At 42.8% G+C, this 23,998-nt stretch overlaps 1 protein-coding gene across 1 annotated transcript in view; it reads right to left on the bottom strand.

The window, feature by feature from the left end:
* Window positions 1–23,998, bottom strand: part of adcy8 (adenylate cyclase 8 (brain)) — a gene marked incomplete at both ends in the record, with an annotated part of 149,897 nt that overhangs the window by 14,233 nt on the left and 111,666 nt on the right. The window contains 3 exons of the mRNA XM_079244347.1: window positions 3,420–3,578; window positions 17,151–17,229; window positions 22,947–23,119. Coding sequence (XP_079100473.1) covers window positions 3,420–3,578; window positions 17,151–17,229; window positions 22,947–23,119 — 411 coding nt within the window. The remainder of the gene's footprint in view (window positions 1–3,419; window positions 3,579–17,150; window positions 17,230–22,946; window positions 23,120–23,998) is intronic.

Here is a 23,998-nt window from a genome sequence, read left to right as displayed (position 1 = left end):
GAGCAGTTTCAACTATTTACTTCAAATTCCCTTCAGACCATGATGGCAGCCAGTTAGTTTGACAGATCAGAAACAGGATTTTAGCAGTAAGAAGGTGATTCCCTGTTAGCTGGAAACTGCAAATCTCTGCGTAGAGGCAGAAACTGGACACAGGGAGTCCTGCTAAGACCTGAAGCAGGACCTGAAAGATGCATCTAGACCTCTAGTTGATCCATCTACTGTTGGCCAAAGCCTCATCAGAAATGGTCTCCATGGAAACGTGGCTTTTAGAAATCCGTTCTTAAGGAAGGGAAACGGATAGAAAAGGCTGGGGGTCACACGACGATCAACGGGAAGGGGTCTGATGGAGGGTTTGGAAAGTCCTTCAAGAAGCCTGGAAAGACATTCCTGAGGACTCCAAAGAGAAATGATAGGAAAGCTTGTCAATCAAAAGCCACCTGAGCCGTCTGAAACCTGAATGAAATCCTCATAACATCTTGATGGGAGGGGGAGGCTATTAATAACCCGGAGCTGTGGAATGTAAGTCACAAGACAATAAACAGCCTGATTAATAATGCAACAAGTGATCAGGACGGGCTGCACGGTGGCGCAGTGGTTAGCACTGTGGCCTCACAGCAAGAAGGTCGCTGGTTCGATCCCTGGCTGGTTTGGTCAATGGCCTTTCTGTGTGGAGTTTGCATGTTCTCCCCGTGTATGCGTGGGTTCTCTCCAGGTACTCCGGCTTCCTCCCACCATCCAAAGACATGCATGATAGGTTAATTGGTCACTCTAAATTGCCCCTAGGAGTGAGTGTGAGCATGAGTGTGGTTGTTTGTCTCTCTGTGTGTGTGGCCCTGCGATGGACTGGCAAGCTGTCCAGGGTGTACCCTGCCTGTCGCCCAAAGCCAGCTGGGATAGGCTCCAGCTTCCCTGCGACCCTGAATTGGAATAAGCGGTTCAGAAAATGAATGAAAGTGATCAGGACCCAAACTCTCCTAATGGATGCATCTTTAATCATGTTCTTTTTAATTAGAAGCAGGCACAGAACAGCCCAGCGCTCCTCTGCTGACATTCATGATTCACGGAACACACAACCTTTGCTTCTGAAAAGACTGGAGGAGTCGATAATGAAGGAGCCCAACAAGGGCAAACGGGGACACGACTCCAGCCTGATGACTGTCGTCCTCGCAGAACAAAGCCATCAGTCAGTGCTGAGTTGGTAAGCTACGATGCTGAATGAGGAATGAGGTACTCCTTTCACCTTTTCCAAGATTAGGCCAGGAAAAGCAATCTGAGCTGCAGCCCTGGTGATGGAGCTTCATTGGCAGCTCGCGTCATCGCTCATAACGTCCAGACAAGCACTGAGGCAGCCCTTTACAATATGGAGCTTTCTCACTTCCTGCAGTCATCTGGCAGTTGCTTTTATCTAAAGCAACCTATATGTGATAAGTTATCCATAGCAGCTAGCACGTGTCTTGTCTTGTGTCAATCTCATGTACCGGATTAAAGCAGGGGTCTCCAACTCCGGCCCTCGTGAGCTACCATCCTGCTGGTTTTAATGTTTCCCTGCTACAACACACTTGACCCAAATCAATGGATCATTTTCAGGCAGGTTCAGAAGATCACAAGTTGTTGGAGAACCTTTTCATTTGAATCAAGTCTGGAGTGGGAGACCCCCCCCAGATCAAAATAAATCCTGGAATCTGCATGTTGGCTTCATGGAATTTAGTGGAAACGAAGTGAACAAATGTAGGCAGGATTGTGTTCACCCATTTGAGATTTAAATAGAAAAACAAGTGGAAAATGGTTCCATTTATGGGATTTTCAGAGGCGGAAAGGAAAAGAGCTTCGGATATGAACAATAAAAGATAAAGTTTGAGAAGTTTGACTTCCTGCAGAGTTGCGAGATGTTGAATCACTGCTGGGAGAAGACTCAATGTGCTCTCCGAGGATGCCTGACAACATGTTATTAAAATCAAATCAAAGCCTGTGTCCAAAATGATGATGAAAAAAAAGAAAGCTCCGGCTCAACAAAGATTTCCGGCTGAACGAACCGCCCAGCTAATTCTGTCTGTATAGTGTTGGAAAAGTAATTACACAGCCTTTTCTTGTGTGTGCAGGCTGGAGAAACAAAGCTCAGCCAGCAAACTGAAAGGAAAATGCAGCAAATTTGCAGCGTAAAATGCGTCCAGATGTCGGAGGTGAGATGCTGCGTCATGACAGCCGAGGAGTTGCGGTGCGACAGCTGCATTTAGACGTGGTCCAGCTGAGACATTTAATAAAAATCTTCATCTTCAATGACTATGAGTCGGTCCGGTACTTAACTGATGGGGACGTCCACCATCCCTGTCAAGTGTAACAGATTTAGTCTCAATAAGAAACCAGGAGAGAGGAACTAAAGATGTCAGAATTCCATCTTCCAGCTGAGATGTTCATTCTGGGTTTAATGTTCACATAAAGTGGCTAAAATGATTAGAAAATAAATCCTGATTCATGCAGGATTTATAAATACTGTTTATTTTTTAATGTGTCTTTTAATCTGTCTGACTTTGTGTTTTCAAATTGTTGGCAGCAGAGTCTAGAAACGGCTCACTAAAGGCCTTTACTCGCCTACTGCAAATATTCCAATCAAATCAATGTCAAGTCAACGAGAACATTCAGATCTGTGACTAAACTCCATCCAGCAATTTTGAGATTTTTTTTTCTTTAAATTTGAATCTGACAAATACACAATGGACGAATGAGAAGGCGGGTTGACGACGTTACCAGAACCGGTCGCCATCAGTCAGTCGTCAATCCGTCTGGACCTCCAGCTGATCCATCAGCTGTTGGCCAGAACATCATCAGAAATGGTTTCCATGGAAACATGGCTGTCAAGAAGCCATTCTTAAGGAAGAGAAACTTTGAGAAAAAGGCTGAAGTCATAGAACACAAGAACCGAACTGAAGATCAGTGGGAATGGGTCGAATGGAGGGACGGATCCTCCCCCTGAACCCGGACTTCAGCAGTGTTGGAGCAGTGTGGGATCATTGGGAACGGAACAAAAGGCAGAGACATCCAAAGAAGAGCTTTGGAAAGTCCTTCAAGGATCCTGGAGAACTCTTCCTGAAAACTATCTAAATATTTTTATTCACTGAATACTCCTTTTCACTTTTAATAAATCAACTCTATTATTCTGTCATATGGGCGATGTTTCCCTTCATTTACTCCAATTAATCATCAGTCTGATGGATTTCAACTTTATTACCAAGTAAAAAAAGAAAAATATCAAATGAATGAGATTTTCCTGAAAAACGCCAGCAATAAACATAAAATGGAGAAATAATACTTCAAACATAAGAAGAGAAAATAGAATCCTACTTTGTCATACTTTTCTTACCACTTCCATAACGACTGAATAAACTCGGTAAACATTGAAACGTGATGGGTCTTGTGCACACCTCATTGTCCCGGTCCTTCTCCAGGAAGTGCCGGGCCACGTGGCTGGGTAAGATGTTCCTCAGCATGTTCTCATTGTGTTCTCGAAGCTCCTTCATCTCATTGATCTCCTCTTTGGCCTGAACACGCCACAGGAAGTCCAGCCGTGCTGTGTACTCCAGCTGGAGGCAGAAAAACAAAGCCTGGTAAACACCATTATGAATGTGGCATTGACCTGTCCAGGATGTACCTGCTTCTAGCCTGCTAATAGCTGGGATAGACTCCAGCTTCCCCCACCACCCTCATTTAGAACAGGTTGTATGGAAAATGAATGTGTTCCCAGACAAGCAGTGGTTTTAGGAATGCATTTTTACATACAATTGAAATTTTAAACCAATTTGTTTGTGCTACGAGAGAAGAAATATAAACATACTGGCTGTTCTGAATGGGCACCATCGCTGATTCAGTAAAGAAACGTCAGAGAATTAAGAGAGAAAGTGTTAAGTTGCATTGCTTTTTTATCATATCGCACCACATCGTATCGCTTCACATTTCATTTCATGTCATATATCATATCGTATCACACCACATCGTATTGTATTACATATCATATCATATCGAATCAAACTGGGTTGCATTGTATCGTATTACACCATATCATATTGCATTGTATAATTTATCATATCATATTGCATCATATCACTTTGCATTGTAATGTATTGCACCATATAGTTTCATATATCACATCATATCGTATCCCACCACATCATATCACACCACATCGTATCGCACCGCATCGTATCGCACCACATCCTATCGCACCGCATCCTATCGCACCGCATCGTATCGCACCGCATCGTATCGCACCGCATCGTATCGCACCGCATCGTATCGCACCGCATCGTATCGCACCGCATCGTATCGCACCACATCGTATCGCACCACATCGTATCGCACCATATCGTATCGCACCACATCGTATCGCACCACATCGTATCGCACCATATTGTATCGCACCATATCGTATCGCACCATATCGTATCGCACCATATCATATCCCACCACATCATATCCCACCACATCATATCCCACCACATCATATCACACCACATTGTATCGCACCATATCGTATCCCACCACATCATATCCCACCACATCATATCGCACCACATCATATCGCACCATATCGTATCGCACCATATCGTATCCCACCACATCATATCGCACCACATCATATCGCACCACATCGTATCACACCACATCGTATCCCACCATATCGTATCGCACCATATCGTATCCCACCATATCGTATCGCACCACATCGTATCCCACCACATCGTATCCCACCATATCGTATCGCACCATATCGTATCCCACCATATCGTATCGCACCACATCGTATCCCACCACATCGTATCCCACCATATCGTATCGCACCATATCGTATCCCACCATATCGTATCGCACCACATCGTATCCCACCATATCGTATCGCACCATATCGTATCCCACCATATCGTATCGCACCACATCGTATCCCACCATATCGTATCGCACCATATCGTATCGCACCATATCGTATCCCACCACATCATATCGCACCACATCATATCACACCACATCGTATCACACCACATCGTATCCCACCATATCGTATCGCACCATATCGTATCCCACCATATCGTATCGCACCACATCGTATCCCACCACATCGTATCCCACCATATCGTATCGCACCATATCGTATCCCACCATATCGTATCGCACCACATCGTATCCCACCACATCGTATCCCACCATATCGTATCGCACCATATCGTATCCCACCATATCGTATCGCACCACATCGTATCCCACCATATCGTATCGCACCATATCGTATCCCACCATATCATATCCCACCACATCGTATCCCACCATATCGTATCGCACCATATCGTATCCCACCATATCGTATCGCACCACATCGTATCCCACCATATCGTATCGCACCATATCGTATCCCACCATATCGTATCCCACCATATCGTATCGCACCACATCGTATCCCACCATATCGTATCGCACCATATCGTATCCCACCATATCGTATCGCACCATATCGTATCGCACCACATCGTATCCCACCATATCGTATCGCACCATATCGTATCCCACCATATCGTATCGCACCATATCGTATCCCACCATATCGTATCGCACCACATCGTATCCCACCATATCGTATCGCACCATATCGTATCCCACCATATCGTATCGCACCACATCGTATCGCACCATATCGTATCACACCATATCGTATCCCACCATATCGTATCCCACCACATCGTATCGCACCATATCGTATCGCACCACATCGTATCGCACCATATCGTATCACACCATATCGTATCCCACCATATCGTATCCCACCACATCGTATCACACCATATCGTATCGCACCATATTGTATCGCACCATATTGAATTGCATTATATCGTATCACACCAAATCGTATCCCACCATATCGTATCGCACCATATCGTATCACACCAAATCGTATCCCACCATATCGTATCGCACCATATCATATTGCATCATATCTCATCATATAGTTTTGCATTGTATTGAATTGTATGACATCGTATAGTATTGTGAAAGAATGCCAACCTTCGCAACATTTGAGGCCTCCTAAAACCAGGAGAAAGGCCCATTACTTTTTAAATTCCATAATAACAAACTTAAACATAACCAAAACTAAATGGAAAGCTTGTTGTTTGCATTACTGAGATGAAAAAAATGTCCCAAAGGTCTGGAGCGACTGGCTAAATTAAAAAAATCAGTTAAAGGCTGGATCACTTACGAAAGACGAGAAAGCGTGATCAATCTGAAACACTGCCAAAGGGATTTTAATAAGAAACACAAATTGCCTTTTAGAAGGCACAATTAATATAAAGTCATTGTAACAAAACAAGTCTGTACTTAGTTTGTAGAAAAGAGAAAAAGAAAAGAAAAAAATTTCTAGGGCAGGCAGATAAGCTTGTGGAGATTTAAGTGACTCTTGCAGTTTTTTGATTAATCGTATTATCAATTAGTTTCCTTAATCATACGAGTGGGTACAAAATCTTCAATCTAATTTTGTTTTTCTCATTTATGCAAAGCCTGTAGGGTCTGTTTAGAGGAGAGATAATGAGTTGGCGGCTGGTAAAAAGGGTGTTTCACTCAGTCGTTGACCAACATGACCTCCGCAGCTCACAGAAGGTTTCTATTAACCCTCAGAGAAAGAACACAGTGTTCCCCAGCGCTAATACACATTTTACTCAACATTAGAGCTGCTGTCACCACACACGCTGCGTTTACCGCAGGACAGAAGCTCCTTATGTTTGCCTCTATGTTCTCAGCTGACAGCCAGGGTTGGATTTATGAACGTGTTAAAAATGGAGAAGATTCAGGCAAAATCTCTTGTTTGGAACTGGAGTGAAACGACTCAGACGTTTTTAGCTTCACTGCTGTGCTTTAAACCTCAACTGTTTGGCTGCTGCAGCTGGTTGTTACTTTCATCCTTTCACATTTAATGTAACATGAGAACTTTTTGTTGAAGAAGGCAATCGTATGAACGACATGCTACAGAGCTCCTCTCTGCTCAGCGGAGAAATTGTCTCATGTGAATCTATACATACTGTTAACGAACACGCTCTGGGATTCATAATTCATGCAGATTCACATCCAAACATGATAAATATTTCAGAGACTTTCAAACTACAAATAGGAGTGTTTGTGTGTGGAAGCCTTCAGTGCTGCTGCAGAGATTTTGTTGTTGTCTTTACAGGTGAGGAAAATCTCTGTAGTGTTTTCAACATTTAGCATCGGCTTCCTGGAACCATCTATGGGCCTGAAAACGTCTCGTTTGTCTTCAGCTCTACGATGTAAAAATGAACCGCATGACTGTTCCATAAGCACGGTGGGTTCATCAGGGCTCGCTAACCCTAACCTCCTTTTGCATCAAATGTTTACGTAAGTGAATGTAAACAGTAGAACTGAGACGTTGCATTAGAGGCAAGTTTCCACCATTAGCTCCAGTGAAACCCCCCAGAGACCTAAAAAGAAGCTTTGTCTACTTGTGGATTTGTCTGATGTAACAGCTTACATCAGACAAATCCACAAGTAGACAAAGCTTCATCAGGGTAAATGTCAAGGAAAGACTTGTGTGAACTTATCAACTTTTATTAAACTCATCCATGCCACCATTTCCTCTCTGGTAGATCATACAGATCATGTGTCTCCAGTGTCAGCTTCACTCTGCTGGCTTCCTGTTTGATGCTGGACTCCCTTTAAGCGTCTGACTCTATCGGACCCAAGCGGCTGGTCTGGGTCCCTCAGCTCTTGCTTTCTTCTTCAGATGTGGGGTGGACAGTCTCTTGTCCAGGGGTGTCCATGGTCGGTCGTCAAAGGCCATTGTTCTGCAGTTTTACTGCATCAACACACCCAACTCAAATTAAATGGATCCAACAGCCAATGAAGTTCTTCATAATGACTCATTAAACTGAGTAAGGTGTGTCTGAACAGGGATGTATAGAAAACCTGCAGGTTTGTGGCTGGACACCCCTGTTCTAGTCCTTCTCCATAACACCAGTTCGCCAGCTGAACTGGACAGGACAGGAAGACACTACAACGGGTTGGTCACAGTCACGGTGCGGTTTCTCATCTACCGAGGACCTTTACACCAGTCACTGCAGGAGCATGGCCTCTCAAAATACGGGTGCTCATCCTGATCCGTTTGCCCTCCTGACACTGGGGAGCAGGTTGTACAGCTGCATAGGAGCTAAAATGCGCCAGCTGAGGTCCAGTTTCTTTCCCGTGACAGTTAAAGCCATTACATATATGACCAGGACGTCTGTTTCTAACGTCATACATCACCGCCCTCATCCTTCCATGCATTTTACGTCGCCGTAGTTGTTAAGTCAGTTCGTCCACTAGTGGGCAGTGTTAGAGTTCGCAGTTTTCTTCTGCATTATGGCACTGCTTGGTAATGGCAATGGACTCCCCTGCTGCAGCTAAACCAAGTCCCCCGATCAATCCAAGTGCATCCACTACCATTAAAAATGTTCATGTGAATGTCTGAAACCAATAAAACTGGCCCGTGGCAGGAAATAAATAACGTCTTTCCAGACAAATGATTATTATGAGTTTGTTGGAATGGTGTGACTGGCGCACAATACTCGATAAAGCATTAAACATTTTATTCCATGTTATGATGTAATAAAAGCCATGTTGCAGTGTATGCACATAATGTAATAATGCATGGATTATCACATAATGAAATGTAGTGAAAATAAAAAGGTTTTTATTCTTAAATCTTGCATTAGACTCAAATTTAAAAAGCTCTGAATGACCGACTGATGTAATGAACAAGCTGTGAAGAGGAATAAAGGAGAAAAATTCTCCTCTGCATCTTTCTGCACTAATTGACTCTTCTCTTCAACACAATCAAATCACTTGAGTGTCCTGTGAAAGAAGCACTGATGTTTAACACCCTCTGTGTTCATGCATTTTCTTCACAATGGATGACGATTTTCCTTCTCAGCAACAAAGGATTTTAGAGGACTTTAGTCTCTTTTTAGAGTCCAAATGATGCTTGATTGTACCACAGCTTAATGTAATGATTTATTACCTCAGCCTTAGACCATCACTCCGTGTCTCTGTTAGATCTCTGCTCCAGATAAATGTGTGATATCTGATTGCTGTTTGAGTCACAGAGAGCTCATGTGTTCTGTGTGATGTATACAACACACGCAAATCCTCATCTCTCCACCATGCATGCTTCCGTCTGGCGAAGAGGGAGTCAATCTGAGGTGAAACCCAAGTATTTTGGGGTATTTTGTGACACATTAAAAAAGGGCATAAGATTTAATGAAACATATTGCAGTGTCTTGATCAGTTGGAGAATGAGGGAGAAGGTGGCTTGAATGTCTGGTTGGGATGTTGGGAGGCATATCTGCCCAGGCGGAGGGCCCATGGAAGACCAATGACAGGCTGGGGGAACTACGTCTTTCAGCTGGATCAGGAACGCTTCAGGATCCCCCCAAAACAGCAGGAGAAGGCGGCTAGGGAGAGGAAAGTCTGCCTTTCCCAGCTAAAGTTGCTGTACCCAAGCTCACATAAGCAGAAGATGGATGGATGGAAAAAGGGATATTCTATACATCATATTCAGTTGTAGCCCATTTTTAATCAGATGAAAATGAATCCACCAATCCCAATTCCACCAATCATCATCCTGATCATGTACAGGGCAACCGTAGAGGGGCAAAAAATAAAAAACTCTTGACAAAAAGCAGAAACAGTCTCAGGAAGGACAACCATCTGCCCCGAGTGCTTTGAGTTGCAGGGGACAGGAAAGACGGGTCAACGGGTTGAGGGTGGACAGCGTGAAGCTTCTGCTGAGAAGGACGCTGTCCTTTACATCCGTGGGACAGAAATAATATGAGCTGAGCCTTTTTATTAGCAGTAGGTAGGTGTGCCATGAACTTTGGTTAGACTTTGTGAAAAAGATCAGAGACGTGAGCATCTGAGATGAATTCTCTCTGCAAGGTGGCTGGGATTCATCTCCGATAGAAGTCCAGAGAAGACCTTCTGCCAACTCCGTCCTGCTTCACATGCTAATGATGCCTTCAGGGGTTCTGCCTTCACAGTTTTATATGAATGGTCAGCTGAGTGGGACCCTCAGGGGTGCCCCCGAACTCACTGAGGGGATTTCATCTGAAAGACGGCTTGGAGGCGGACGAGCAGGACTCTGCAGTGAAATGGACGAGCAGTCTGTTTAGACTAATTGGAGGTTTTTAAATCACAAGATTGCCATGCAGTAGTTGGAAGGTGGAGAACTCTGGGTTTGCATGTTATATTTATCCATCCCAGCCCAACAAAAGGCGTCTGAGCTGACAGCCGTGCTCCCTGAAAGAGGAAGTCTGTCCTAAATGTGCCAGTCTGCGCCGGGACATGCAGCAGAACTATGTTATGCTCTCAGATAGCAGCCACGTGGGGACAACTAAGGATCAGTGCAAAGCTGTGTCAAACTTTTCCTCTATTTTGCCTTCTGTGCCTGGATAGATGCTTCGCTTCTATTGGTGGCGTGCATGTTTGCCACAGCGAGCAACAGTCAAAGCTCATCACGGACAATAGAAGCGGTGGAAAATAACATGTCTGAGCTTAGCGTCGTCGTTTCCTTCTTCCTGAGAAGACTTTACATGCAGAAGAGGCTGGATAAAAATAATTGTGTCACCACTGAGTCCTGATCTCAAACTCACCTTTTACACACAAAATAATTGTCTAAAAATTGGTAAAACTACAACATACTGTTCATGTAGACCTCTTCTTCATCATCTTTCTTTCATTTTGGCTTTTCCCTTTCGGTGTCGCCACAGTATCCTCTACATCCTCTTCTCTCACTCCAACTACCTTCATGTCTTCCCTCACAACTTCCATAATGTTAATGTACAGTAACGTTTATATATTAAAGCAATAAAATCTTACTGTGCAGATTAATCAATACAACCTGAATGGAAAGTAGAGGCCTAGAACCAGATGTTTCTAGCTGAAAGCTGGGTGGTTTCATGCCTTCTACCAACCCAACAATGCCTCCTAATCAGGCATTTATTGTGATACCTAAACCTGGAAATTGTGTCTTGATGATGTCAACGATGTGCAGAAATGTCATCAGTAGCTGCGTTACGCGTTCTAGTTATCTGTCTGATAAAGTTGGTTGTTAACTCAGATTTTCTTACTAATTTACTTCCCAAGGACAAGATTTCAAATCGAAATGGCTGTTTTTCTGTATCCTTATATATTTTCATTGCCTTAAAATAAACTTTTTTTGATCACCAGCCAAGTAAATTCATAAAGTTACCAGAATTTCTCTCTTTTTTTCTGGAAGAATGATCCCGACAGCAAATGATCCCGATGCAACTCAACAGATTTCATGAAACATTAATCTTCTTTAAATTATTCTTGTTTGTATTTTCAATTAAAACAATGATCAAACCACTAATACATGGGTATGTCATAAAAAAATGCAGTTATTGGCCTCAGTCATTATGACTGAAGGTTTGGGTCTTTGCGTATTGTTTCCTCTAACCAGCAACGAGTCCCCTGACACAGGAAAGATGTAGGTGGTGCATTTCAGCCAAGAGATGCAGTTTCAACCCTGAACTGTGGAACGGTTGTTTTCATGACTGGGATAAGTTTGCAGCCTCTACTAAAACTGTTTTATCCCTCTGCACTTGCTTTGAGGCAATATTACTTCAGAAAATTAGGGTGAAAATACATTCTTTTTACGAGGCTTTTCTCACTTCAATGGATGCCATTTTACTGGTTGCCTTGGTGACATGATTCCACCATGCAACACCATGTTTTCACATCCTGATTAGGCAACGGCATTAGAAATCAAACCAACATAGGAGGGAATGAAGACCATCAGGTCTGAACTGAGGTTAATTTTTCATGTGATGTCACCATGACGATTTTTACTATTGCTTTGCTCTCCGGTGCAGATGTTCTAAACAAGCATGGAGGTCACATATTCATTGGACATGTTGGTGGTTGTTGCCAGCATGAACAAATGACCAGTGGGGTTTTTCGTAAAGAGGACAGTCTCATCCAATAATAAGATATTAGAGTGATTGGATTCAGATCACAGCAATGTCGCACTGATGTGATGAAAATCAGACATCCACGGGTCAGAAAGTATGAAAACTGATTTATGTCTTTTCTGCTCATTTTAATAATGAAATCAGAGTTTTGTGTTTCACAGTCATGTTCAAGGATTTCTCAACATAGAGAGTTGAAAGGTCATGGATCAGCCCCACATAGCGGCAGATTTTGCAACATAGATGAGTAGAACATGCATGGCATGATGGTGAAGAAGGCGGAAAACTGTTTCCTCATCTTGAATATTAAACAGGAAGAAAAGCAGTATCATCTAACCACTGACAAAACACAGAAAACAAAAGCTGGGTCACGTTTTGCACACTGGACCTCCGTGCTGAGAGTAAACAGCCTCTTCTATATGCGCTCTTCCTGCACACAAACAGCCTTTAGAGCTGCGAGGGTTACAGGGCTCATGCTGCGAGCTGTCATTGTCTCCGCTCTGCCAAACAAGTGGTCAAATTGTCCCAGAGAAAATCAATGCTGTTTCCCACTGGATAACTTCAAATGCAACTGCTTTCTACTTTCATGAGGCTACAAAAGACCTCCAATTACGTCGGCGTCCCCTCCATCTCTGACCGACGCTGAGCAGCTGAACTGCATGATCAAAGGTTGCCATAGCGAGAGAATGAAAGTAGCGGGGTGATACCAGTTTCCTTCAGGCTGCAGACTGACTGCATCTTTATAAAAACAGCTTGTATAATGCATCAGACGTTTAAACCAATTGGTTTGTTTCCATTTTGCTTTGTATTTGCAGGAGAATCACTTCAGTTGCACATTATGCAGCAATAACACCAGACAGGATGTTATTTCTCTGCCATTACCGACGTGATGCTGCTGCTGGGAGTCGAAGGCTCTAAATCGTTCTGACTTTGAAGGACTATTTTCTACTCTCACACTTCTGTCACAGCTTGTTTTTACACAGATTTTTCTTTACAGCTTATTCTGCTTCAGGAAAATGAATCATCTCTCTGTATTATTTATACTGGGGAAGATATGCGTAACGTTGCTGAATTCCAGCAACTGTGAATCATGTGTTGGCACATGTAAAGGCCCAGCCAGAGCCCAAAACTGGGGTGGGACTGAAACCACAGAAATAAAAAAAAACAAAACAAGGAGATGAGTTGTTCTGGACGGTTCCAGTCTTCCTGGACCAACAGGTACTGTTCTTATTGTACAGATATTAATACCTCATCGCCTTCATGTTTTCCTCTACTGAACTGTAGCGAACCCAGCCGGGGGGTCCACGAGGGACCCGTAAGGGTAAACTTGTGTGGTAAACTGTGTGGGTACTGAGTGGGCTTGAACTGGGAACATTTTGCAGGTCCAATGTGGTTTCAGTTACATCAGCTCCATATATAAAGCCCACATGGGCTGTATGAAACCCTTAAGGGATGCAGGTGGGCTAAGTGAGGTATGGGGAGTCCATATGGGGTAGCAAAAAGAGCTGCAAGTTGGCCCCCAGCTAGAACCCAGTCAGAACCAACCCATATGGGCAAACACTGTTGAAGCTACCATGGAAACCGTGGATCAACCCACTTTGGACACTAATATGAAGCCCAAATTCACCCCTGACAGGCCCCACGTGCACATGCTAGATGGGTACAATAGAATTATCTTTATTTGTACTTTATTTCTGTAAATAGTTGTGTAGATAGTAAATGCTCCATCTGTTTTATAAAGTCAGCTGGAGCTGAATCCGGTTGTGAAGTTGCGATGCTTGTTGCCATTTTCTTTTTGCACTTTGAAGGGAGACACTTCTGTTTAATTTCCTGAAATAGATTCTTTAAATGTTAAAGGACTACTTCTGTGCTTATCGTCTTCCAGGTCTCTCATGTTGTTGGAGGTGGCAGTAGCAGATCTCTGCTCATCTCTCCACTGAAAATCTGAGCTAGCTTGGAACTTTCTTAGGAAATGCTGTGTGTTTGTTCTGGAAATGACTTTCAATGCTACATTTTTGTTGTTTGCTAACTTCTTGGCACTGATAAAGTTGTCATTGAAGGTAGATTTATCTGTCCGTGTAGCATAACAGAATCTTCCTTCAGAGCAGGAGTCACCAATCCTGGTCCTGAAGGACCAGTGTCCTGCAGGTTTTCCATGTGTCCCTGCTGCACCACACCTGATTCAAGTCAATGTGTATTTAGCAGACATGTGCAGAGCTTGTCTGAGCATGAATCAGGTGTGAACAGGAACAGGAACACTTGAAAAAACCCACAGGACACCGGTCCTTGAGGACCAGGGTTGGGGATCCCTGCTCTAGAGTCCGTGCAGAAGGCGGAAGAGCTGGATGAGGCTTAGAGGCCGTTGGCTGCAGAGCGACAACCTCTGCCAGCAGGAAAACTCCTTTCATGTATTCATACTTGGCAAATTGTGATTCTGATGTAGCCACACTAAAAGCAGCTCTGACCACAGACTCTGAGGTACTGAAAGTCATGCATGTGCAAGAGTTTGTCGTTGTCTGGGATGTAAGCTGACGTCGTAACGTATGAGAGTATCTGCATGGTTATGTGACTCGGTTCAAGCTGATGCGATGCAGCAGTTTCAGTGTGGACTTATAAATATGTGATTATTGTCACATTACTGGGTGGTACAGAGGGATTAATGCAAACATCAGCTCAGGATAACAAGTTTTATTCTTGTGTCATGCGAAGCGTGAAGTTTAATGACATGAACGGACGCTGTCGACATACAATGGCCTGTTACTTCCAGCACACCACCGTTCAATCTTGCAGTTATTTTCAGTTGTACGTCTCCTTTATGTTTTATTGTTTGACAGTTTTTTCTTCTTGTAAATTTCTGAATACAATCATGATGGGAAACATAGCTGTCAGCCAACAGATCCACCAGAGGGCAGTGCAGAGTTCAGCGTTCAGCCTTGAGTTCAGCTTCAGACGATGACAGAGATCATGTTTGTTCTCTTCACATGAAGAGGAGGCAGCCCAGCAGACAGCAGTGGACTGTGGCGTCATAAAAATACATCATAATGGCTTCTTCTTCTTCTTCTTAGAAGCTTCTGCAAGTCGCACATCAGCTTCTCCACACTGCCCCCCCCCCCCTGGTTTCCTGTGGTACTACTACTCAGTTTGTTCAGTCTGATTCACAAGAGACCCGAAAACAGACCGAATTACACATTTAATGATGCAGAAAACTGATGAAACGTTCCGTCTTTTCTATAGAGCATAAACTGACACTAAGTTCTTATTTTGGGGCCCTTTGAGCAGCTCATAGATCTCTGGAACAACTCAGGAAACAAGTCTTGTTTTTCTTTCTGCATGTTCATGAGCTGAAAATTGTTGTTCAGGTGGTCTGCTTGCTGAGGAATGTTTTGCAGGGATTCATGTGGATGAACGTATGCATGGCTGGATGAGCTGGGATTGCCGCAGACACAAGGGGAGCATGTGCACCGACAGAAAAATCCATACACCAAATGACTTTACACAACACGCAGCTGCGTACTGCTGTGTAAACTTTAACTGTTTAAATGACTGGCGAACGTATTGATGTGTTACTCAATCTTCACCAAGCACAGCGGTGAGTGTGTGTGTGTGTGGGGGGGGGGGTGTGATTAAATCATTAATGAGGTAATGTAAAAACTTATTAAATGTTAGATTCATTTTTTACTTTTTAATTTAATGGTCGGATAAATCCATTAATTCCTGCCATGATTAAGCTATTTTTTCTCATTTAACTTAAATGAGTTGCTGGATGAGACTTTCCTCTGAGTCCAGTTTAGTTACATAACAGTAAAGCTGCAGCCCAGAAACTTAGAAAAGAAACAAACTTGTTGCTGTGGGGTGAAGTTACGGCCAACTGTATAGTCAGAATTACAGAAAAAAGTGACACAACTCAATCAGACTCGGTTAGGATCATAAAACTAACATTCATCCAGATATCTGAGACAAATTGTAGCTACGGGTGGAAGACTGAAGGCAGTTTGGACACATCAATGAGCTGCACTGTGGATATGACATAAAATCATGCAGCCTGCACTCCTTAGCTTACAGCAATGAAAGCATCTTCCAGGCTCCTGTTGCTTGTTGGAAAAGAAGCCAAAGGAAATGAAAGTAGATGGAAATGACAGATATACTAATCGATACACAATCCTGAAGTAATCTTGATGGGTTTCATGATGGGAAGAGTTGGAAAAGCTAACAGCAGCACAAACATGAAGCATTTTCCAGCAACACACGCAGTAACCTACAACGCTGTGAGCACAGTGGTCTACGATGAGCTACACACACCACCGCTTGGTCTCATGCACAACTTCAAAGACGAAAGAAACGTGAAAAAACAGTAAAACAGGCAGCAGAAGTCAAAGAAACACCAAAAAAAAAGTCTAGTAAAGTCTAGATAGATTAGATTAATCTTTAAGAATTAATTATTTTTTTATTTGCTGTTATTTGAATCTCTATTTAATTATAAAAACTATAGATAAAGTGCAACCCACTTAATAATTATATTTGTAATTAAACCTACTGGTGGCATGACCAACAACTGATGGTGATGCAGCCTGGAGCCCCATGATTTTCAACAAAATGGCTTGACGTATAGCTCTCAGCCAATGGATGCAATTTACTTTGAATTCAGACGTTTTTCTAGTAAGTGAACGTGCATTTTAAAGCTGTTTTAATGCACGTTTTTGGCTAAACCGGCTTTCCGTAGAAATCAGACTTCATGATGCTGAAAAGCCATCAGAGCTGCAGCTGCCTGTTTATATTCTTCTCCTGTTAGTTTTCACGTCAGGCTGCTGCTTCACATTAATTAGACCGCCGCATAGCAACAAGAAGGATGCTTGATTCCTTTTGTTCACTGTACTTTGTTTCTGTCATTAAAACTGGATTTGGAGGTACTAAAGCCGCCTCAGACGTGTCAGGTCCATCACCAGCTGGCAAAAAGAAAGCTCTTTCAGAAATCCCTTCTTTGTAAGGTGGAGACGCTAATTAGGCCAGAAACACACATGAACATGTGTGGACGACCTGTTAGGCAACAAGCCTTCCAAGCCAAACAATGGAAATGCCTCCTGAATCGGCTCACACGCTGATTCTGCTCAGTAGGTGGGAATGAATGTCCTTTCTTACCTGCTGACCGTGGTAGAACACAGCGAGGAGGAACATGGCCATCAGGAGTAAAGACGTCTCTTTGGTTCCCAGGAAGTTTCTGTTGGAACGACAAAAAGCAATCTGATAAGAGAGCGTGACTCGCATCTTCGTCATGCAGACAAGTGAATTGTTTCTGCAGACATGGTGTCGTTTAGCTTCTGCGTCTAGTTTTTAAAGCGACACTACAGAATTTCAGCAGATTTTTCCACTTCGCTCCCATAACGACGGCTAATTTAGCATCGGCATTGGTGGAGTCGGAGTCGATCGCAGAGCTGTGTGTAATTCTGTGAGTAATTGCTGGACGTTTTCTTCCTGTTAAAGGGGAGTTTTTTCCTTCCCACTGTCGCCGCGTGCAGCTCAGCATGGGGGATTGGATCCAAGTCATGACTTGATGCAATCAATTGGTTTCTATTATAGGATATAAATGATGTAAAGGGTCCTGTGACAACATTGTTGTGAAGTGATGCTATACAAATAAAGCCGGATTGAATTGCAGGACAGGGCTGCACGGTGGCCCAGTGGTTCGCACTGTGGCCTCACAGCAAGAAGGTCACTGGTTCAATCCTTGGCTGGGGAGGGGTTTGGTCCTTTGACCTTTCTGTGTGAAGTTTTTGGGTTCCAGAGTGAGTGGGCGTGTGAGCGGTCACCCTGCGATGGACTGGCGAACTGTCCACCTGTGTACCCAGAGGTACGCTAGCGAGCTGTGTACCCTGCCTGTCGCCCAAAGCCAGCTGGAATAGGCTCCAGCTTCCCTGCGACCCTGAATTGGATTAAGAATGAATGGTTCAGAAAATGAATGAATTGCAGAACCTCATAGTCAGACGCCATCAAAAGTAAAATCTAATCGGTTTCTGTACTGGGGAGTTCCTCCAGCTCTATAATGGCACCAGTTGAGGTGGTGGGAGAGAAGATACGGAAAGCTCCCATCATCCTATTCTGAACAACAGCAGAGCTCCCTCGGGGACAGCTGCTGCACCCCAAGTGTGAATGAACTTGGGGTACTTCTGCAGCAGTTGGACTGGAAACCAGCAGTGCTCCCAGTAGACCATACACACACTCCGTTAAATCAATTATTTATTATTGTACACACAGTATGTTTTTATTCACAGCCAGAGGGTTTCTGGTGAGAACCTGTGTGGAGTTTTCATGTTCCCCTCTCATATGCAGCTCGCAGCTTCCTCCCACAGTCCACATAAATGCATGTTAGGGTGATTTAGACTGAAAGGAGGTGTGAAGCAGGTGGGAGGGTCCTCTAGTGGAGCTCAGACAGAGATGTTTGGGATGAGATGATTGGTTACACGGGTGAGTTTTGTTTTGGGTTTAATGCGACAGAACTTGTCTTTAGACTTTTTGTGTCGGTTCTGCTCCAGATTCCTGTTTTATTTTGTAGTTTTTCCTCTTTAGTCCCCTTTTGTCCTGTTTCCTGTTTTGATTCGCGTGAACCCAGTTAAGTCATTCCACCTGGGTCCTGTTTGGTTTCTGTCTGTATTTATAGCCATTAGTTTCAGTTCTTTTCAATAACCTCGGCTGCAGCCTGGAGAATGGAGCGGGGCTGGACGTCAAACGGGCGTGGTTAGACGGGCAATAGGTGTTAGGGTTAGGATGAGGGGGTGGAGTTGGACATCCAGCCCTGCCTCACTCTCCAGTCTGCAGCCAAGATCCTCTCGTTCTTTTTGCTGGTTCATTCATTCATCGTCATTTGTTTATCCTTAGTCTTCTGTGTTTGCTTCAATGTGTCAGTTTGCCTTCAGTTTTTTTTATTAAAGACGTCTTGGTTCTGCATCCTGCATTTGGGTCTGCACCCCCACCACACCGCAGCAGACATCATTCGAGCAGAAGCTCAGTCAGTGATTGGTCCACCAGTTAAAATGTCTGCTGACCCAGAAAGCCCGGAGTTTCCTGAGCAGGTCACACATTAGTGTCAGTCTAAGTAAAAAACTCCACCGCAGCATTGGAATAATGCTTCACCTTGACTTTTCTCATTATAATGAGATAGAATATCTTGTTATGAAGATAAAACTGTCATTAGCCGTGTTTCCATTGCTGTTTTTCACAAAACATGTTTCTAAAAAAATTCATTTCGTTTCCACTGAATGCTGTTTAGTGTCGGAATTCTTGTACAATCATTCTGCAACCCTCCACTTTGAGGAGGCAGAAGATGCGAAACATTTAGCAGATATTTTGGTTGCTACTACTGCTGCTGTCCTCATCAGAAGATGAAGTTTTCCAGAAGCATCTTTGCTGGAAACGAACTGGTCATGTGACTCCTGTTGACACGCCAAAGGTGAAAATAAGTGTTAGCATTACACTTTGGCGATATACTTTCATATCAACACGTCTGAAAAAAACAACCTCATGAGAGTGTAAGAATATTTTTTAGATATTTGAGAGATTTCTAAAATTTAAAATGACTTTTTTTATTGTTGTTTTTAGGTTTTGCACAGTTCTAGGTGAAATGAAACACAGCTGTTGTTATTCTGAGATGACAGGATAATTGTTATCTTGGAGAAAGAAATGCAACCACAACAAACATCTTTCTGCAAAGCTAAGAAACCTTTTAACTGTAAGAAAAACAGGCAGAGTAATGTTCATACATGAGCTCCTCTGGAAACAAGGAAAGATCTGCTTCCTGGAAAACATGGTGTCAAGCAAGCAGCAGCTCCACGGATGGACTGGTTGCAAAGTTCTGGGTCTACTCCAGTTTTCTTTCTAACAACCTGTGTGTGTGTTTTACCCGTCATCCTTTGGACAACGTGTGTTTACACTTTAATCCATCTCTGCATATTGGTCTTGATTCTATGTTCCTTTTGTTAAGTTGTCTGTAACTGTTTAAACATGTTTTATAGATAACATTACTAAAGATCATCTCACCTTTTATCGATTTTAAATGTTTTAATGTCTGACTTTTAGTTAAGTTTTACTTAATAATTTATAGTATTTATACTGCCATGTTATCGATTTTAAACTTTTAATTCCTAATTATATTCTATCCATGTAAAATCATCTGATTTTGTTTCATACATTATATTTGTTTTTATTGTTCTATGTTTATGACTGTAAACTCAATATTTGTTTAATAAACGGAAACGTCAGTGACTAAAAAGTTAAAATAAAGGTTAATAAATAAATGTTATAAAATATATCTAATTAAATTATTTCTCCTAAACTCTGCCAGCCTACAGGCTTTCTGTCTGACTACAAAGCAATAACTTTATGAGCTTTATGGAACTTTTTATGTGTCAGATTTAAAAGTTTTAGAACATGAGAAATGAAACCAAATGACCTGAGAATGAAACAGGAATGCAACCAGAACCCTTTTAGTTTTTATCAAATGTAGTTTTTCTTTCCAAAACCAAAGGATTTCTGTCACCAAGCGGAATTTCCTCTAACTGGGAAAACAAACTACGAGATGAGAATGAATTTGAAGCCTTCGTTGAACATGAAACAAGGTTGTGGTCCCTCTCCAACTGAGGTCTTTTCAAGCTGACCTTTTATCTAATTTCTCAGAGGAGCGTCGGGAAATGAATCTGGCTCGCACCAGCTCCCTGCGGCGTTAACCTGTGTGGAAGCCTGCGCTCCATGCGGCTGTCCTCCCCTGACAGCTCTTCCATGCTTATTTTATCAGGGTGGCATCAAACATTGTCAGAGAATGTCACTGCGGTGCCGCAGAGAACCTCCAGATGAGTTTTCTCACATTTGCAGAAGGTATGTTGGCAGCAAAGCTCCTCGGTGTGTTTCAGAAGGGGAAGGTGAGAAATGAGGAGAGACTAATTCCTCTTTGTTTTACGCATCGCTTCATTTGATTTTGCCCACCGTGGGTTGAAACATTTACAAACAAATGCAACCAGATGAAGGAGGGAACATGGCAGAGTTTCCTGTGGAGTGCAGGATTTTCTCTACGTGGTGAATAAAAGCTTTGTATGTTCACCATGTGTTTGTGTGGGTTCTGTCCGGATACTCCAGCTTCTTCCCACCATCCAAAGACATGCATACTAGGTTAACTCAAATCCAGTCCTCAGGCCCCCCCATCCTGCCAGTCTTAGACACGATCCTCCTCCAAACCACCTGAGTCAGATTATTGAACTTCCTCGTCAAGTTCTTTGCAGCCTGTTAACGAGCCCTTTATTTCATTCAGGTGTGTTCAGGTAGGGTTGCCTCTAAAGCATGCAGAGCAGGAGGGCCTGAGGACCGGAACTGAGAAACACTGGGTTAACTGCTTCATCTAAACTGTCCACAGGAGTTAGTATGAGTGTTTATGATTGTCTTTTTGTGTTGGCCCTCCGATGGGCTGCTGACCTGTCCAGGGTTTACCTGAACTCAACCAGAGATTGCTGGAATAGACTCCAACTCCCCCGTGACCCTTAGACAGATAATGAATGAATGAATGAATGAATAAAGCTTCTGTCCAAAAGGTACACAGCTGTTGTGCATACCTGCAAACTATTCATTTTTCACTGAAAATCACAATTTTAGAATCCAAATAACAACATTCACATGTCAAGGATTTTTTTTTTTTTAAATAGTTCGTGGGGGGGGGGCTTCTTTTTCATGGGACAGCTTTCACGACTAAAGAAGCACTTTTCCCAATTTTCCCAGCAAAATGTGTCATGGTGGCGGTGAAGGTGTGGACCCAAACGCAGAGATGTGAAAACTGGGATGCAGGTTTAAGACGGATTTAATATGAACAGAGAACGAACACAATGATCCAGCAACTCAAGACAGAAACTGAGGGGAATAAATACACAGAACACAACGAGGCACAGGTGAATGAGTCAACTGAATGAACACAGGTAAACTTCTGAACACAGACAAAGGCAAAACAGGAACAACCTACAAAATAAAACAGGAAACCAGGAACAATCATAACCTCAGGACAAAAGTTTGCCTCCTACTTGTACTCTGAGCTCCCCCCAGCCAGTAAAAGTCTCTTTCTTTTCTTTCTTCCTCCGATAATGTCCTCCTACGTTCTTTACTGAATCAGTCACGGTGCGAGGTTAAAACAGCTTGTGTGTTTATATGCACATGCTAGTGTCTGAAGCCAAACTATGCTGCAATGTCCCAAAGGGAAAAGTTGTACAGTTTGGTTTTGCTACTGTTAGCTGTTTTTTTTTCCCTTTTTGCTTTTATGTAAAGCACATTGATTGATTGATACTTTACCAGCTTTATAAGCGATTAAAACTGTGAGAGAAGTTACATTTGCTGTCTATTTTCACTAAATGTTTATTTACAAGTGTATTTCTTTGCAAAACAAAAGAAAAAAGTAGCAGAAGGGGTGTTTATTTATTTGTTTTTAATTATTTTATTAAAATCATACCTGGTAAGTTTTCAATTAAAAAATAAGTAAAATTCTCCAGCAGTCGCCATGAATTGAGAGGGCTGTAGTCAGAAATATTTAAGGTTTACTCTCTTCCCGTATCATAAGTATGGGAAACAATAACACAGGACAGACGGGTATAAAACCAGAGTTTAGCCAAAACAGGGTACTGAACAGGTTTTATTATAATTTATGTCAAAATATTGAAATAATATAATGTCCTGATTATCTGGTGCTGGATGTAACCTAAAGGGGGTTATTCTCGGCATTCGGGCAAGCTTAGTCCAGTCTCAGGACAGTCCTAAATATGGCGCTGTTGAAACACAGTGACGTCACATAAAACCCACATATTCTTATCCCACATAAGACATATTCTGTCTCTCTGCATCCTTGTTTAGATTTACCACAAGCAGTTCTGTCTTTCTCTGCCTGCTGATTGGCCAACACCACAAATCACTCACGCGGTGTTGTTGTGGACGGTGTCGTAGCGAACAAACAGCGAGGCATAGAAAGCCTCTGTCAGCAGCGAGTAGATGGCAACCATCAGCAGCAGCACGGCCAGCTTCAGCACAGAGTTCAGCCGCAGGAACACGGCACAGGTCACCATCGCCAGGACCCCCGTGAACACAAAGTACTGCAAAAAACATCAGAATATGTTATTAATGGCATAAAGTGCTTAAACTGGTTGATTAAAATCAATGAACATGTAAAACCAATGCCTCCAAGTGCAATACCTCTCGTGGCCACTAGGCTCCAAAACATCTCCATCTTTAACACACTTACACACACTTTTCTCTTAAAATACTAAGTTAATACAGTTTTCCCAACAAGTCACTAGACTTTAATCAGATTTATTCAGTTCCGATCAGTGCTCTATTGGTGGGTTTGTTTAACAAAGACTAGATTTGATTTCTCCAGCATCACATCTTTGATCAGAAATTGTCAAAATGGCAAAAACCAGCACGTTTTTTTATGCCAAATCAAATCAGCCTCCTCCCACAGTTGTCAAGAAGATAAACCTGATGCATTAAACCTAAAGTAGTATTTTTGTACCAGACTGTAAACATGTTTATTTCTGCTGTAAACATGTTTATTTCTGTTGTGAAGTTGGCCTCTTTAACATGGGAGTCTATGGGGATTTGCCTATGTTATGGGGTGCCTAGTGGACAAAGGGGGAACTGCAGTATTTGACACTTCCGCATAGGCTTCACTTTTACCAACTGGAGTGTTGCAAATTCCCTCATAAAATCAGCGATTTTATTTTAGTCAGGCACATTTACGGGCAGCTTGTGGAGGTTGCAACTTGGTAAACACGTTGCATCTGACCAACAGCCCAGACAACGGCTGGTGCCGACCCGTGTAGACCTTTGTTAACTAGCTATGACAGGACCACCAACTTCAGTGTTAAAGCCGTCATTGTTAGAATTATTCAATAACAATATAAACTGTAAACAGCTGGACATATTGGCTGATTTTATCAGATGATAAGTTTTTTGGAAGCCAACTAATTGTT

Source organism: Telmatherina bonti, assembly GCF_933228915.1.
Source record: "Telmatherina bonti genome assembly, chromosome: 7".
Classification (NCBI taxonomy): Eukaryota; Metazoa; Chordata; class Actinopteri; order Atheriniformes; family Telmatherinidae; genus Telmatherina; species Telmatherina bonti.
The sequence above is the reverse complement of the archived record's forward strand: the minus strand, read 5'-3'. Positions and strand labels throughout refer to the sequence as shown.